At 37.4% G+C, this 16,898-nt stretch overlaps 1 protein-coding gene across 1 annotated transcript in view; it reads right to left on the bottom strand.

Annotated features, from left to right (window-relative positions):
- Positions 1-1,208: 1,208 nt before the first annotated feature.
- LOC108740166 overlaps positions 1,209-16,898 on the bottom strand; it is a 22,682-nt gene continuing 6,992 nt past the window's right edge. Inside the window, exons 2-3 of the mRNA XM_025975306.1 lie at positions 13,849-14,077; positions 1,209-1,263 (exon numbers count right to left, since the gene is read on the bottom strand). Of these exons, the coding sequence (XP_025831091.1) occupies positions 1,209-1,263; positions 13,849-14,077 (284 nt within the window). The remainder of the gene's footprint in view (positions 1,264-13,848; positions 14,078-16,898) is intronic.

The following is a 16,898-nucleotide window of genomic DNA, read 5'->3' as shown; positions in this document are numbered from 1 at the left end:
AGGGTTTGGCTTTTTTTTCCTTCGTGAAGGCAGGGCAGCCACGGTAACTCGCAGGATGATCCCCTTTGCAGTTCCTGCATATCGCCTTTTCCTCTTTCTGTTTCACGCAGTCTTCCGATCGGTGAAGTTCTGCACACTTCACGCATCCCAAGCGCTGACATCGGTGACATTGTGTTGGTCCTTTAGGTTTCCTGTACTTTTCGGTTTTGACTCGTAGTTCGCAGCAAGTTGTGATACACTTGATGGTCTCTTCGTCGTTTTTCTTGTAGGTGGTGATGAGTACTAGAGGGATGGCCTTGGAGCGTGATTTCATTCGGTGAATTGTGCAGTCGTGTATTCCTTTACTCCCAAGGTCGGTCGAGACATCGTTGGTGGTGATTGTTGTAGGAACTCCCTTTATAACATATTTTATTGGTCGGCTTGCTTCGTTGGCGAAGGTGTAGTACATAGTGTCGGTGCTCTGCAGGTAGTTGATTATTCTCTCGTGGTCCTGGTGGGAACGGGGCTGGAGTCGGATACTATCTTTTGTCTGGGATGCGCCGCGTAGGTTGATCTGATGTTGTTTGAGTTCCTTGGAGATGGTGGTCCAGTCCTCAGCGTAATGAAGGACGACCGGAGGTGATCGTCGCTCGTCGGTTGTTTCGCGGTGTAGTACGTCGAAACTGTTCCTTGTCGGTATTGGTACGATGTCTCTAAAACAGGTGTTGGACGTCTTCCTTGTTTTCTTTGGTCTTTCGAAGCCATCACTGTCCATGACGTCGTCCATTCTTGGCTGGTTAAGCCTTAATAAAGGCTATTTGTATATGTTTGATGTTACGTCTGCTACTTCTCGCTGCTCTCGACGAACTGTAATGAGATAGGAAATGTATAAGCTTATATACTAATTAGAAGTTGATGGCCGGTGGTGTGATCCGAGGTAGGGGCAAAGGTCGCTAGATGTAACTCCTCCTCCCTTAGGATAAAAGACGTCCTCGTCTTCAAATGATCACAGAGCAAAGGGGTGCTGGAGATGTCTTCAAAATTTTGAGTTCCTTGCCAGCTCCTTTTGGGGTTGATCAGACTTGAATGGTAACGAACGAGAGAGTCGTTATGGTAGCATGAGATGCGAAGGTCAGCTGCTGTAGATGGACTGAAGTTTTTTCGATCTTATGCAGCAGTGTTGTCATTTCTCAGTGGTCTTGAAGGTAATTGTTGAATTTCACAAGCATTTATTTTAGATTCTCATGGTCAATTATGTAGGAGCCATCGTTGTAGTCCTTGTTTCTTGAATTGAATTCTTTGCAAAGTTTTGTAATTTTATTTTTTTCTTCATTATTCATGTGATCTAATTTGAGCTGTTTCATTACGTCGCAATTTATATTGTCATCAATCGGGGCTTTGTCTGAGTAAACGTATTTGTCAAGGGTATCTACATCCGTAGGTTCATCGATGTGAATATTATTGAGACATTGGACATCAGCAAAACCGTTATTTACATTGTAGATACCTGGTACAATTTGTTCATGGTCAAGTGTAACACAAGATCCTTTGTGTAAATTGACCGGGATTTTGCAAGTGATGTTTGTTAAAATTTTATCTCTAGTCTCGTGAAATTGTATCTGTGTGTGTTCAGTAGTCAATGTATTGTCGGAATAATTTATAATGGCATTCATTTTAGTCAAATCAGCATGACTAATTAATGCGTCGAAAGTTGTATGAAAATCAAAAACTAAACATTCAATGTATATTGGTTTATTAAATTCGTATAATAAGAGAATGTATAACTTGTATTGTTCTTTGGTCTGTCCGTGGGTCGTTTTACACATTTACAAATACGGACTACATGAAGAAAAGCGTCCGCGGCTAGTCGGCGAATCGATAAGCCGTTCATGCACACGTGTGCCTGATCGCACACAAACACACTTGTGCTCGCTACACTGCCTTATCCTTAAGGATGTTCCGTCCCGAAACATTTTAACTTTCCGCTTCGCAGCATCATGCCGGAATCTGCAGTTCTCACCTTCATGACATCCGCTCCGGGAATAAAAGTAACAGTCCACAGTCTTCTCATAACAACAGTCTTTTTCCCTTCTGTACTTGGTCTTCAAGATGTTCCAAACCGCCAAATCTGCGTTTGAACTCGGACGCGATACCACGGCCCATTCTGAGATCCTTTGAAACGCAATGGGCCAGAGATATCCTTAGATATAGCAAAGAGGTCTCGTCGGATTTCTTGCGTCACTCCAAATCTCCTGTTACCATGCGGAGCCTTCCTTCTTGAACGCTTCGAATGTTGGCTCGGAAGGAATAGTCCTTAATAATCTGGCCCGCTCCTCTTCATTTGCACCGGCGAATGGAGCCAAGCGATTAAAATGGACTACTTTCGGCTTCCTATTTGGAGTTTTCTCAATTCTTCCTCTTCATCTGGACATTCAACAACACGCTTTAGGATGCCATCCTCCAAAACCATGGAGTCCCAATGAGCCCGTAACGATTTTAGCACTTGGGTACAGGAATAAATTTGCTGCCGCGTTGGTCGTTTTCCGTCTCTTTTCCATTCCATCATCTTCTTCAAGTCCGGGTCGTTTTCTTGGTCGTGTTTTATATTGTCAGGTAACCATTCGTCATTGATTACCGTAACGCGTCGCATTGCTTCTTCATTCTTTTCCATTCGATCACACTGCTTGCAGTCTGTTTGACGTCGAGTACTTGGGGAAGGAGTACATTTCCTACACTGCCTTCTCGTATGACCTAGTTCGCCGCAATTCTAACATCTTGGCTTTCGAGTTTCTTTATCGAACTTGGCGATGATTCGGTAGACAGTTTCTTCTAAAGATTCTGACAAATCCGTTTCTTCGCACAGTAGCCGAACCCTTCCCTGTTTGCTATAGGCCCGTTTAACAGTTTTGTACTCTAATGCACGAGCCAATGCATCAGCTAGCACCTTAGTTCGGTCAAGGCGTCTTCGTTGTTGAGTGTCATTGTCCCTAAATCCACCAGTAAATGCCTCCACTGCCAACCTTTCCATCAATTCTTCTGGAGTATTAGGATAGGCCAGTCGAGACCGTCTCGCAATATCGGCCTCAAATTCTTGTAGGGATTCCGTTTGTTTCTGCTGACGGGTTTTCAGTTGGATGTGATGCACCGCTGTTAAATGAGCCTCGCCGTAGCGCAACTGTAACCGTTTTACCAACTGTTCATAATCCGCCAATTCTTCCCGGGAAAGGGTGTTGAAAATGTCACATGCCTCTATATGAAGCGCAACGGTCAACGCAGTGGCTTTTTCTTCAGGCGCCCAGTTATTCGCCTNGCAGTGTTGTCATTTCTCAGTGGTCTTGAAGGTAATTGTTGAATTTCACAAGCATTTATTTTAGATTCTCATGGTCAATTATGTAGGAGCCATCGTTGTAGTCCTTGTTTCTTGAATTGAATTCTTTGCAAAGTTTTGTAATTTTATTTTTTTCTTCATTATTCATGTGATCTAATTTGAGCTGTTTCATTACGTCGCAATTTATATTGTCATCAATCGGGGCTTTGTCTGAGTAAACGTATTTGTCAAGGGTATCTACATCCGTAGGTTCATCGATGTGAATATTATTGAGACATTGGACATCAGCAAAACCGTTATTTACATTGTAGATACCTGGTACAATTTGTTCATGGTCAAGTGTAACACAAGATCCTTTGTGTAAATTGACCGGGATTTTGCAAGTGATGTTTGTTAAAATTTTATCTCTAGTCTCGTGAAATTGTATCTGTGTGTGTTCAGTAGTCAATGTATTGTCGGAATAATTTATAATGGCATTCATTTTAGTCAAATCAGCATGACTAATTAATGCGTCGAAAGTTGTATGAAAATCAAAAACTAAACATTCAATGTATATTGGTTTATTAAATTCGTATAATAAGAGAATGTATAACTTGTATTGTTCTTTGGTCTGTCCGTGGGTCGTTTTACACATTTACAAATACGGACTACATGAAGAAAAGCGTCCGCGGCTAGTCGGCGAATCGATAAGCCGTTCATGCACACGTGTGCCTGATCGCACACAAACACACTTGTGCTCGCTACACTGCCTTATCCTTAAGGATGTTCCGTCCCGAAACATTTTAACTTTCCGCTTCGCAGCATCATGCCGGAATCTGCAGTTCTCACCTTCATGACATCCGCTCCGGGAATAAAAGTAACAGTCCACAGTCTTCTCATAACAACAGTCTTTTTCCCTTCTGTACTTGGTCTTCAAGATGTTCCAAACCGCCAAATCTGCGTTTGAACTCGGACGCGATACCACGGCCCATTCTGAGATCCTTTGAAACGCAATGGGCCAGAGATATCCTTAGATATAGCAAAGAGGTCTCGTCGGATTTCTTGCGTCACTCCAAATCTCCTGTTACCATGCGGAGCCTTCCTTCTTGAACGCTTCGAATGTTGGCTCGGAAGGAATAGTCCTTAATAATCTGGCCCGCTCCTCTTCATTTGCACCGGCGAATGGAGCCAAGCGATTAAAATGGACTACTTTCGGCTTCCTATTTGGAGTTTTCTCAATTCTTCCTCTTCATCTGGACATTCAACAACACGCTTTAGGATGCCATCCTCCAAAACCATGGAGTCCCAATGAGCCCGTAACGATTTTAGCACTTGGGTACAGGAATAAATTTGCTGCCGCGTTGGTCGTTTTCCGTCTCTTTTCCATTCCATCATCTTCTTCAAGTCCGGGTCGTTTTCTTGGTCGTGTTTTATATTGTCAGGTAACCATTCGTCATTGATTACCGTAACGCGTCGCATTGCTTCTTCATTCTTTTCCATTCGATCACACTGCTTGCAGTCTGTTTGACGTCGAGTACTTGGGGAAGGAGTACATTTCCTACACTGCCTTCTCGTATGACCTAGTTCGCCGCAATTCTAACATCTTGGCTTTCGAGTTTCTTTATCGAACTTGGCGATGATTCGGTAGACAGTTTCTTCTAAAGATTCTGACAAATCCGTTTCTTCGCACAGTAGCCGAACCCTTCCCTGTTTGCTATAGGCCCGTTTAACAGTTTTGTACTCTAATGCACGAGCCAATGCATCAGCTAGCACCTTAGTTCGGTCAAGGCGTCTTCGTTGTTGAGTGTCATTGTCCCTAAATCCACCAGTAAATGCCTCCACTGCCAACCTTTCCATCAATTCTTCTGGAGTATTAGGATAGGCCAGTCGAGACCGTCTCGCAATATCGGCCTCAAATTCTTGTAGGGATTCCGTTTGTTTCTGCTGACGGGTTTTCAGTTGGATGTGATGCACCGCTGTTAAATGAGCCTCGCCGTAGCGCAACTGTAACCGTTTTACCAACTGTTCATAATCCGCCAATTCTTCCCGGGAAAGGGTGTTGAAAATGTCACATGCCTCTATATGAAGCGCAACGGTCAACGCAGTGGCTTTTTCTTCAGGCGCCCAGTTTTTCGCCTTAGCAGCCGCCTCGAATTGCTTGCCGCCAAACATTGGTGGTTTCACTCGTGTTCTTGTCACTATACCGCTTCCTTGGCTTGGTTTCGTGGAGTGTACTAGATGCGCCAACATCCCCTCCGATTGGTTTTATCTTTTCTTTAAAAATCAATTCTTCCAGTACTTTTATCTTCTCTTTTGTTTCTTGAATATTCTTATTAAATTTTTCCTTCCATTTATTCTCCAAACTTCTACTGTTTTCTTTCAATTCACGTTTCAAACTTTTACTATTTTCTTCCTATTCACGTTTCAAACTTTTACTATTTTCTTCCAATTCACGTTTCAAACTTTTACTATTTTCTTCCCATTCACGTTTCAAACTTTTACTATTTTCTTCCAATTCTCGTTTCAAAGTTTTACTATTTTCTTTGTACTTCTTCGCCATTGTACTCAACCCCACACCTGACACCAGTTGTAATGTTCGTGGGTTTAGCAAAATTAACTTCTGAGACTGATAACGACAAAAACTATTTACTTGCACTAATTATTAGTATATCACTATTCACTGCACTATTTATTTCGCTGCTATCACTGTCAATTTATTTCTAGATTCGCTTCTGCAACGGTCAATTTATTTCTTCGTTTTTCGGCGATCGTCTCTTTAAATACTCTTTTTTTTACTTTCGGGAAACATCCGGATAGTTTATTTTGTCGTTGAACTGTTTAACTAGTCTCCTAGAATGCAGTTACGACACACACATTTACAAATACGGCGCACATGAAGAAAGGCGCCCGCGGCTAGTCGGCGAATCGATAAGCTGTTCACGCACACGTATGCCCGATCGCACACAAACACACTCGTATACGCTACAGTATCTTGGTTCCGCTTTTCTTATCTTCTGTTTTACAAAGTAAACTGCAGGTTCATTAATTTTTACTGTAGGATCTTTATTTTGATTACACTTTTCAATATTTTTAGTACTTTTATCAAGTTGTTTATGGTATATTTGATCATAGAACGGCATTAATTGACTTAATGAATTTACGGAAATGGCTCGTAAGAAGTATAAATATATTGTGCAATGTTAGGGAAGAATTGTTGATATTAGGTAAGTAACTGTAAATGTTGACTATTCCTTATAATCATTTATTTATAGGAAATCTAGTGTTTTATAAGAACCATTCTGTTTATAATATTTTAATTAATAAAAAACACAGTATTATTTCACTATTTTTATTTTTATGATGCCTGACAGTAACGTTAAATAATAAAGTTTTCAAAAAAAAAGGAGAAATTGTTTTGTTTTTGAACTATTTTGGATATTTTTTATTGTTATTTATCTCATAGTTGGTCAAGATTAAACTTTTACGGCAATATCTATCAATTATAACAATAGATAATAGATTATAACTGATATATCAAATAGTTACTTTCTTTCAGAGTATATAGGGCAATAGTGTAGTTTCATATTATATTTTAATGAATTATTTTTTATTCAAAATAGATATTTCTTAAAAATAATGTGCCGAATTATTAAAATTAAAAAGAAATTCTAGTCCAAGAGTATAAAAAATACAGGTCATAGTTATGTCCTTGAACCAATATACAAACAACGAGTGTGAGATATTACCGTGAGAACGTATTTTACTGATTATGCATTTTTTAGTATTAGTGTTGCATCTTTCTAATATGTAATAATGAAATTGTTCACTTCTTATTAGTCTCTCGATTAGAGAAGTCGCCTGCTTCACTTTTAAGCTTTTGTAGTTACTTAATAAAATAATTGTTTTTAAAAATAACTTTTCATCAATTGAAAAGATAATTGGCGCTGCGAACAGGATCCGCAGAGACTTTAACTACAGAATAATTCATAGCGAATAATTCGGAAAGTCGTGAGTTTCAACTCTTTGTTGCGGATACGAAAACGTCGAGCATAAAGTGTTACGTGAATATCAATAGTGATCATAGCGTTGCTTGTGCCTGTTGTTACAAGAATCATCTTCAATCGAGAGGATTTCCCCTGCCGAATTTGATAGACAAACTTGGACATCGACCCCGCCTGTTGGAGGAGACCACAAGGATGTTTTTATCAGCTAGCCTGTAAGTCTTTGCATTCCTTTTTAAGTAATTCCATTGTATCCCTTTAATACGTACGTTAAATGTATAGAGATAGAACTCCTATCAATTCTACAAGTTCAGATAGCGATTCTGATTTAGAAACTTTAGGGGCATTGAAACGAAAACTACTTGGTTTAAGTAATACTACATTTACTTCAGTTAAACAAAATATTAAAATGGCTCAGCCCTCACAATTAGAATTAAATTTAGCTAAGGATATGATTCCTGAATATTCAGGTGGTTCCAAAAACCTAGCCTATTTTATTAAACAGTCGGAAAGATTTATTTCATTCTTTGAAAATAAAACCGACGTTAACTGTCTTTTAAATAAGTTACTTTTCGAACAAATTAAATCAAAGATCGTAGGTGATGCGAGAGAAACATTAATTATATCTTCTGCTGAAACGTGGACTCAAGTAAAAGATGTTTTAATATCTCGTTTTGGTGATCCGCGAAATGAGGACCTTTTACTTAACGATTTAGTTACATGCTTTCAGTTATCAAATGAAAGCTATGAAAACTATTATGAACGTATCAGACAAAAACTACAAACGTTACTAGAATATGTTAATTTGAGAAATCCGAACGTTGATATCAGGATTTCCAAAACAGATTTTTACACCAAACAAGCTTTAAATACGTTTAAGACAGGTTTGTTAGAACCGTATTGTTCCCATTTATTTAATATAAATCCGTTAACAATAGAATGTTGCTTAAATGAATTGCGAAAATATGATAATAATAGACAGCAAGTTAGTTTTATGAACTTTATGAGGAACCGACAAAAGGCTCCCTCGTTTGCTAAGAAAATCCCACCTCTTCAAAATTAAAGACCTCAATTTAATTACAAACCACAGCCGAATTTCTCTCAGAATGTTCAACGTCTAGGACCTATTGTACCTTTTCGATCTCAATTTCAACCACGGCAACCTTTCCCACAACAATCAGTTAATGTACAGTCACGACCAGTACAAATGCATTATCCGACTAATTCTCAAGTTTTCGGGAAAAAGCAAGAATATAAACCCACACCAATGTCTACATCGACTAGATTTACACAACCAAAGTCTCAAAATTATTTTGCAAATACAAATACTCAACCTAGAAATTTTATTGCGGAACAACTACATAATATTGAGGATTCGGAGCAAACGCCTTGTGAATCAGAGGATTACTATCACAATCCCTCAGATTTTGAACAACAACCTCATAACAATCACGAATACGTAGAAAATGCGGAAACAGAGACAGAAAATTTTCCCGACCAGCCTCAACAGTTCGACTTGACTTAAACTCTATCATAAATCAGCCAAAACTACCATTCATTAGCGTACCACAATTTGACCTTAAAATTTTAATTGATTCAGGAGCATCAAATTCTATCATTAATCCCGAACCTGCTCAAAAATATTTTTCTAATAGTTTCTTTTCAAAGCTCTTTACCGTTACTTCTCTTAATAATTCTATTACTGACGATAAAAATATTAGCTATCCTATGTTACAAGAATACGGCATTAAAACAAACATTAATTTTCATGTAGTTAAGTGACACAATCAATGCGATGCACTTTTAGGTAGCGAGGATTTCTATAAGTTAGGTGCGAAAATTGATTATTCTAATAAAGTATTGCAAATAGGTAATGTAAAGATACCTTTCTTAGAATATATAAATAATCACAACTTTAGGCCTTTTACCCAAAAAATTAGCAAAACGATTAAAGTACCCGTTAATATTCATGAAGGAGAAATTTTAATACCTGAAACGGAATTAGACCAACACATACGAATTCCCGAATCGATAGCTTTTGCAGAAAATGGATTTTTCTTATTACCTTTTGAGGAAGAAAGAACGTGCGAAATTAATTTTAATCATCCTATTAATGTTCAGCCAGTCTTTAACGTAGAAGTGCGTCAACCTTTTATTCGGCATTCGGACCCTGATCTTCTAAATTCGATAAGAATTAACCACTTAAATGAAGAAGAACGAATTAAAGTTATGGAACTGTGTGCGAAATATGAAAGTATTTTCTTTAATGAAAACTGCGATTTATCTTTTACAAATGCTGTTAAACANATTACAAACTTGGAACTTTTGACAACATCAGAGCTTTTAGAGATAACCAATCATTTAACAGAGATTTACAAGAACGATGAATTAATTATGATTAATTCTGACTATTTATTCGAAATAATTGAATTTTCCAAATTTAGAGTTTTATTTGTGGAAGATACAATCACGTACGTATTATACATTCCTATTCTAAATCCTTTGCCGTATACGTACCATAAAATATATCCTATCCCTAATGCAAATGACCAAACGCTACTACCCCCAGCGCAATATTACCTAGCTGGACCTCAAAATCTTTGGACCAACGAAAAATGCTCAACTATCAAGAATATAGTGTTGTGCCGAAACAAACCTGTGAATGACGGGTGTTGTTTTAATAATTTAAGTTTGTGTTCCTTTGGTCAAGTGATTAATAATTATACGTTATACAGACAATTAGATAATAATGTTGTGCTAGCAGTGAGCAAAAATGAAATTACGGTAACCGAAATGTGTGGAAGCAAAGTTAAACATTTTAACGTTCATAACAGTGTTATTATACGCTCTGCCAACGAATGTAAAATTATTATTGGAAACCAAATATTTGAAAATACATTTGTAAACTTTAGTGTAGAAATTCCTAAAATGGAACAATTGGATTTAAACTTAACTAAAACGGTCTTTTTAAAACAAAGGCATTTAAATGATATTCAAGAGTTAAAAAATGAGGCTGTTCAGTTACTGCCGAATTGTAAAGTCCATCCAGTTGTCCATTTAACGCATGTTTCAATATCTATATTGTTTGTTATTTTAACTGTCATAATATTTTTCATAATTGCAAAGTACAAATTATGTTGCTCTATAAAAAATAAATCAGTAGCCAAAGAAGACGTCATCAAAGGTCAGAATTCACCGTTGTCGTAATATGAGAATCGAGGACGATTCTATCACTAAGGAGGGAGGAGTTATGTCCTTGAACCAATATACAAACAACGAGTGTGAGATATTACCGTGAGAACGTATTTTACTGATTATGCATTTTTTGGTATTAGTGTTGCATCTTTCTAATATGTAATAATGAAATTGTTCACTTCTTATTAGTCTCTCGATTAGAGAAGTCGCCTGCTTCAATTTTAAGCTTTTGTAGTTACTTAATAAAATAATTGTTTTTAAAAATAACTTTTCATTAATTGAAAAGATAATTGGCGCTGCGAACAGGATCCGCAGAGACTTTAACTACAGAATAATTCATAGCGAATAATTCGGAAAGTCGTGAGTTTCAACTCTTTGTTGCGGATACGAAAACGTCGAGCATAAAGTGTTACGTGAATATCAATAGTGATCATAGCGTTGCTTGTGCCTGTTGTTACAAGAATCATCTTCAATCGAGAGGATTTCCCCTGCCGAATTTGATAGACAAACTTGGACATCGACCCCGCCTGTTGGAGGAGACCACAAGGATGTTTTTATCAGCTAGCCTGTAAGTCTTTGCATTCCTTTTTAAGTAATTCCATTGTATCCCTTTAATACGTACGTTAAATGTATAGAGATAGAACTCCTATCAATTCTACAAGTTCAGATAGCGATTCTGATTTAGAAACTTTAGGGGCATTGAAACGAAAACTACTTGGTTTAAGTAATACTACATTTACTTCAGTTAAACAAAANTATTCAGAATTCCACTGGGGCCGGGACGCTGGATATCTTTATTTTTAATTTCACTAAGACCAAGGCGTTGGATATCTTTACTATAGGATGATCCAAAAATATCTCTTTTTACTTTTAACACATCTGGGCCTACTGGTTTGGCCTTATTGTTATTAGATAGCACAGAGTTATTAGTCTGTATATGTATATTGTTTTCGGTCGGTGGTTCTTCTACTAGGGTGGAACAAGAATATTTTTTTTACACTTTTTACAAATTGACTCAAAGGCAGTTCATCTTCCGACGAATCTTCTGGAGAATTGGTGATTTTCTGTGAAATAACGGTAGCCTCCGCTATTGGAGGAGCTTCTTGCGGAATAAATTCTCTTTCTGAAGTTTCAGCTGCGGCATAGTCTTCTTCGCCAAAAATATACGGATCAAATGGTTCTATTCCACATCTTCTGAATCCTTGCATTGCGTTTCCAACCGTTGCAGCTTTTACATAGGCCTTGGTAAAAATTCAGCAAATGTTTTTGTCAGTCGCAGCTTCGCCACTATTAATGACAACAAATGAATCGCATTCTTGTGAGAAAAACGTTTTTAAAGGTCCAAAAAACGACACATCTAAAGGCTGCAACCTGTGATTGGTGTGAGGTAGAAATCCTACCATGACGATTCCGTTTTCTCGGCAAAAATTTGTTTCTTCCAGCGAAATGTGGGACGAATGATTATCGACTAGCAGAAGAACTGGCCTTTCAAGTGTAGAGTTAGTATACTTTTGGAAATGTTTTAAATATTTCACGAATATCTCGGTAGACATCCAGTCATTCTGTTGAGCACTACCTGTGGATCCTGGTGGTGCTCCAAACAGTAGTCCATCCTTCATACGAACTCGTTTAAAAATAAAAAAATGTGGAATATAATTTCCCAGTGCATTACAGGCGCACACAATTGTGGTGTTTTTTCCATGCTCTGCAGTAACTATTTTGGCAACACGGCGTGATCCAGTAGGAGACAAAATTTTTGGCAACTTCGTGGGTACAGATGAAAGTCCACTTTCATCTGCATTATAAATGTGGCTTGCATCAAAGTTGTATTTTAGACGAATTTCTTTTAAAATCAAAAAAAAATTCTGAACTGCAACTTTGTTAAAACCCATTAGGCGTCCTATCGATGTAGCTTCAGGAGTTCGGAGACTAATTTTGTATTTTTTCAAAAAAGATTGTATCCAATCCTTGCCTGCCATTTTTAATTTTTTGTTGAATCTATGAGTGATGTTATTCTGCTCTGTTTAGTCAAAAACTAGTCTTCCGAGTTGTATTTTTGTAAGCCTAAATGCTCTTCTGTCGATATCTTTGATGTATTTTGCCAGAGCGTCACTTTGGGTCAAGGTATCTCGAAATCTTCCTCTATGTTCTGGTGAACATTTCCCCTCGCGCCGTTTCCTTGCATATCGGCATCTGAAATTTTGTAACGATCAGCAGCACTATTGCAAGATTGACCTCCATCTATAGCAGTTAAGGCTGAATATAAATCTGCCTAGTAGGGTAAGATAACCGATTCTAGCACAGAGGAGTAGGTAAGTGACGAAACGTCATCGATCGTAAACTGTTAAGTGGTTACTGTTAAACGGTTGCTGTTACTGGTCACATGATGTTATTGGCTCTTGACGATGTCAGTTAGTGTAAGCATTAGGGTAAAGTCACCCATATTGAATCACATTTTATAAAATCTGCCACAACTCGCCAAGAAATTAAAATGGAAGTCGCTAGTTGTACAGAAATATTTACTACACATTCATTCACATAACACTAAAAGCAAATAGTTATCAAAATTATTAAGATGATTATTAACAAAAATATTTGTAGATGCAAATGATTCAATTTGGGAACGGGTTGCTCAATTTGAACCGATAGTATCCAAAATTGAACCTAATAGAAAGCATGTAATAAGTTGGGTCTAACATGTCAGTTTCTGTGAACAGTATGAAAATGAAAATGATACTTTGACATGCTACTTTCAAAATTGACAAAGGGACGTTGTCATCCTCGCTGTCTTCCCCGTCATTTTCTTTGTTAGTTTTAGTGCTCCGTGGCGAAAAATTTCTGGTGAGACGATTTGAAGCTACAAAGTCACTATCTTGGAATACGTATCTGTTAATTGGCCGAACACCTGCCGATTTGAAGCCGTTAATGGCATTTTTAACAGTAGCTGCTCTACTATAAGCTTCGTTTATTAATCCAGCTACTTGGTACTGCGTTACTGCACGTCCAGGGTTGCTTCTAAGCCATGTTTCTGTTGCTTGGGAGTAATAAACTTCCATTGGCTTAAAAAATGACCGATCAAGGGGCTGAAGTCGGTGCGTTGTATGTCCCGGCAATTGTAATAAAACAACACCGTTTTCTTTTGCAAGAAGCAGAGCTTCCAAATTTTTACAGTGTGTGGTATGTCCATCCAATAACAACAGTACTTTTCTTTCCTTGCAAGGATGAACAATATTGATAAAATGCCGCAACCATTTCACAAAAATTTCAATTTCTGATATTTCAACTGGAGTTCCTAGAGGAGCATCGTTACTCAATTCTGCTGTATACCTTTTACGCTTAAAAATTAACAGTGGTGGTATATAGTACCCTGCTGCACTAACGCAGCACACTGCTGTGGTATTTACACCACGCTCACCACTTGAAACGGATCCAACTGCCCTCACACCTTTTAGAGCTATAACCCTCTGACATTTCTTGGCTACGGTTGAAAAGCCTGACTCGTCCATGTTAAATATCCTTGTTGCATCTATTTTGTGTGTGTCACATAATTTTTGCAACAAGTCAAAGAATTCCGTAATATTTTGTTTATTAAAACCTTGAACAGGGTTTCCTTAATTGAACCATGGTGCAATTAAAGCTACTTACTTCGGTTCAATTTGAGCAACTTACTCCAAATTAAAAACATAACCTAATAATAGAGAATATATAAAGAGCATAAATTCTCTATTGATAGCGGGAGATGCCCTACACCTTATACTTGCTTCATGAGTTAATCAGTATTTCCTACCTTTATTGAGGGTCGTGGAATCTTCTTAGGTAAACACACTAAGTATTAGTTACAACCACGTGTCAAACTTTCTTTGGTCGTACAAAGGCACTGCACGTACTGTTTTGCAGGCTACCATCGAACTAATGCTGCCCGTTGATGCTTTTTTCAATATTTACATGAACTAGCTGCAACCTATCGGGCATATGCCAAAAATCAATGCGGTTCAATTTGGGAATCGGTTCAATATGGGTGATTTTACCCTATATAACTTTGTTGGCAATTAACATACTCTTTATGTTTTTGAATAAATGTGGAACATCTGCCAAGATATAAATTCTACGAGAACTACACAAAGGATGCTGAATGAAGTTATTTGATATTGTATATCGCCCACTTGTTATGTTCCATTTTTTCCAAAGGGCCATATTGGAACTACCCATATCTGAAGTGATGCTGGCTATTTTCAGTCCGAGAGCTTCAGATTTAGCAATTATTTCCATTAGAATGTCTTCATACACTGTACCTTTTGTTGCACTTCCTTAAATAACAAAATTAACTTCAATGATAAATTAAAAGTAAATGTAACACGGTACAAACCTGTAAAGTAATATGCAACTGTTTGCCTCCCCTTTGACCTTATACCATTATTACAAGTGCATTAGAAGCAACTCCAGAATGGTTGGGCAATGTGATATTACCAATATATTGCTTCGTGGAAGTATCATATACTGAAGACTGTAATTGCCATTTCATCCAACCCAATAACGCAGTCTTTTTCATGATCCTTCATGTTTTCTACTTTGATTTTTAAAAATTCAAATACTTCGTCNGTAAGGAAGCCAAGAAAAAAAAAAGAAAATAGCGAAAAAGGAAGGGATTAAGTGGGAAACTACAACCAAACAGTGGAAATAAAAAAACAAGAGTAAAGTAAAATATAAATACATTAGTGAATTAAAAATAGAAGATAAAAGTTGTTATTGTAGGTAAGTTTGGTTGTAGCACGGGGTAGTTCAGGTAGCCGGCAAGGTAATGAACGTAACTACGTCACGGGAAAACCTGTAGTTCTAGTGTTCCAAGAATAACTTTCGTGGCTAGTAGGTACAATCCACAACACCCTACACCGTCTTCTTCGTAGCAACTGCTACACAACACCAACGTTGTATTTTCATGTAAGTTTAACAACACCTTCCCTTCGGTACACGTGTATTCGTTAATGTTGTCACACACACTACATCTCAGAATATGTTCCAATGAACAATTATTTTCCATCGTATATTTATGCTGCACATAACCCTTCTTTATACGTCTTTCGCTATTATCGCATCTGTCACCGTTGACTGGCAAAAACTGTCGGTAATTACTCTCAATATTCAAACCAGATCGCCATGACTGTATTCACTCGTCCTCACATACGTCCGCTCCGAAGTCTGTGCGATACAATATAGGTAGCGCACTGACTTCTATACCATTAAATAATCTTAACAAACGGTTCTCGAACCATGATGTTCTACAAACGAATCCCATGCTGCCTGCACCATTACTGATTACAGAATACATTTTTCCTTCCATATTAACAACTCTGCATATCCTCGCTTCCCCCACTCTCATCATCCTCCTCCAATTCTTCTCATCCTACTCATACCCCACTCCTCCAAATCATATAAATTCCCACATCTTCCATTCCTTCAGCAGAAGACTTCTTCTCTTCAAAATATCAGCATGTATTACTACATCATTTTCAAAGGTACAACATTACAAACTACCACGACACCCTTCACCATTTTCCAAAGTGATACTTGGACAAATTCAGATGAAATGGTGACAACATGGACCGTTTCCAGCAAAAAAAGACCCGTTTCGTTCTGTCAGGATATAGAAGACTACCTCCGTGACGTGAAAGCAGATGGGAGCGGTACTATACACTATCTCATGTACGGAATTTTACATATTAAACATCTATATACTATTTAATAAAATAAGTTAGTTAAATTAATGTCACATTTATAATTCATAGTAACTTTTNTTATATGGTGTTTTCTTTAAAGACAAAGAACTGGAAACCATTTTTTCTAAATTGATTGCAGACGTTTTTAAGAGTAATGAAATGAAATTTGTTAAAAGTAATTTGTACACTAAAGACATTATCCAAAGCGAAAAACAGCACGAAATTATTAATGACTACCATCGATTAAATCACAACGGAATAGAAGAGACATACAAACATCTAAAAAGACAATTTTATTGGCCAAAAATGAAAGAACTTATAAACAAAATAATAAACGAATGTGAGACTTGCCTACAAGCAAAATACGAAAGACATCCCCACAAAATTGCTTTTTCAGGACCTTTGTTAGCTAAACGTCCGTTCGAAATTATTCACATCGACATTTTTCAATTTAATTCTAATAAATTTCTTACCATAATCGATTTGTTTACAAAATATGCCCAGGCTTATTATGTACCCGATGTAACTTGTATTACCATAATGAATAAATTGAGACATTACTTTTCACACCACAACCATCCCCGAAAAATTGTTGCAGATTCAGGTAATGAATTCACAAACTATATTTTAAAAGAATATTGCTCGGTTTTTAAAATCGAATTACATATTACTACAGTTGACAATAGTACTTCAAATTTACCC

The sequence above is a fragment of the Agrilus planipennis genome, unplaced genomic scaffold (genome assembly GCF_000699045.2).
Source record: "Agrilus planipennis isolate EAB-ADULT unplaced genomic scaffold, Apla_2.0 scaffold273, whole genome shotgun sequence".
Classification (NCBI taxonomy): domain Eukaryota; kingdom Metazoa; phylum Arthropoda; class Insecta; order Coleoptera; family Buprestidae; genus Agrilus; species Agrilus planipennis.
The sequence above is the reverse complement of the archived record's forward strand: the minus strand, read 5'-3'. Positions and strand labels throughout refer to the sequence as shown.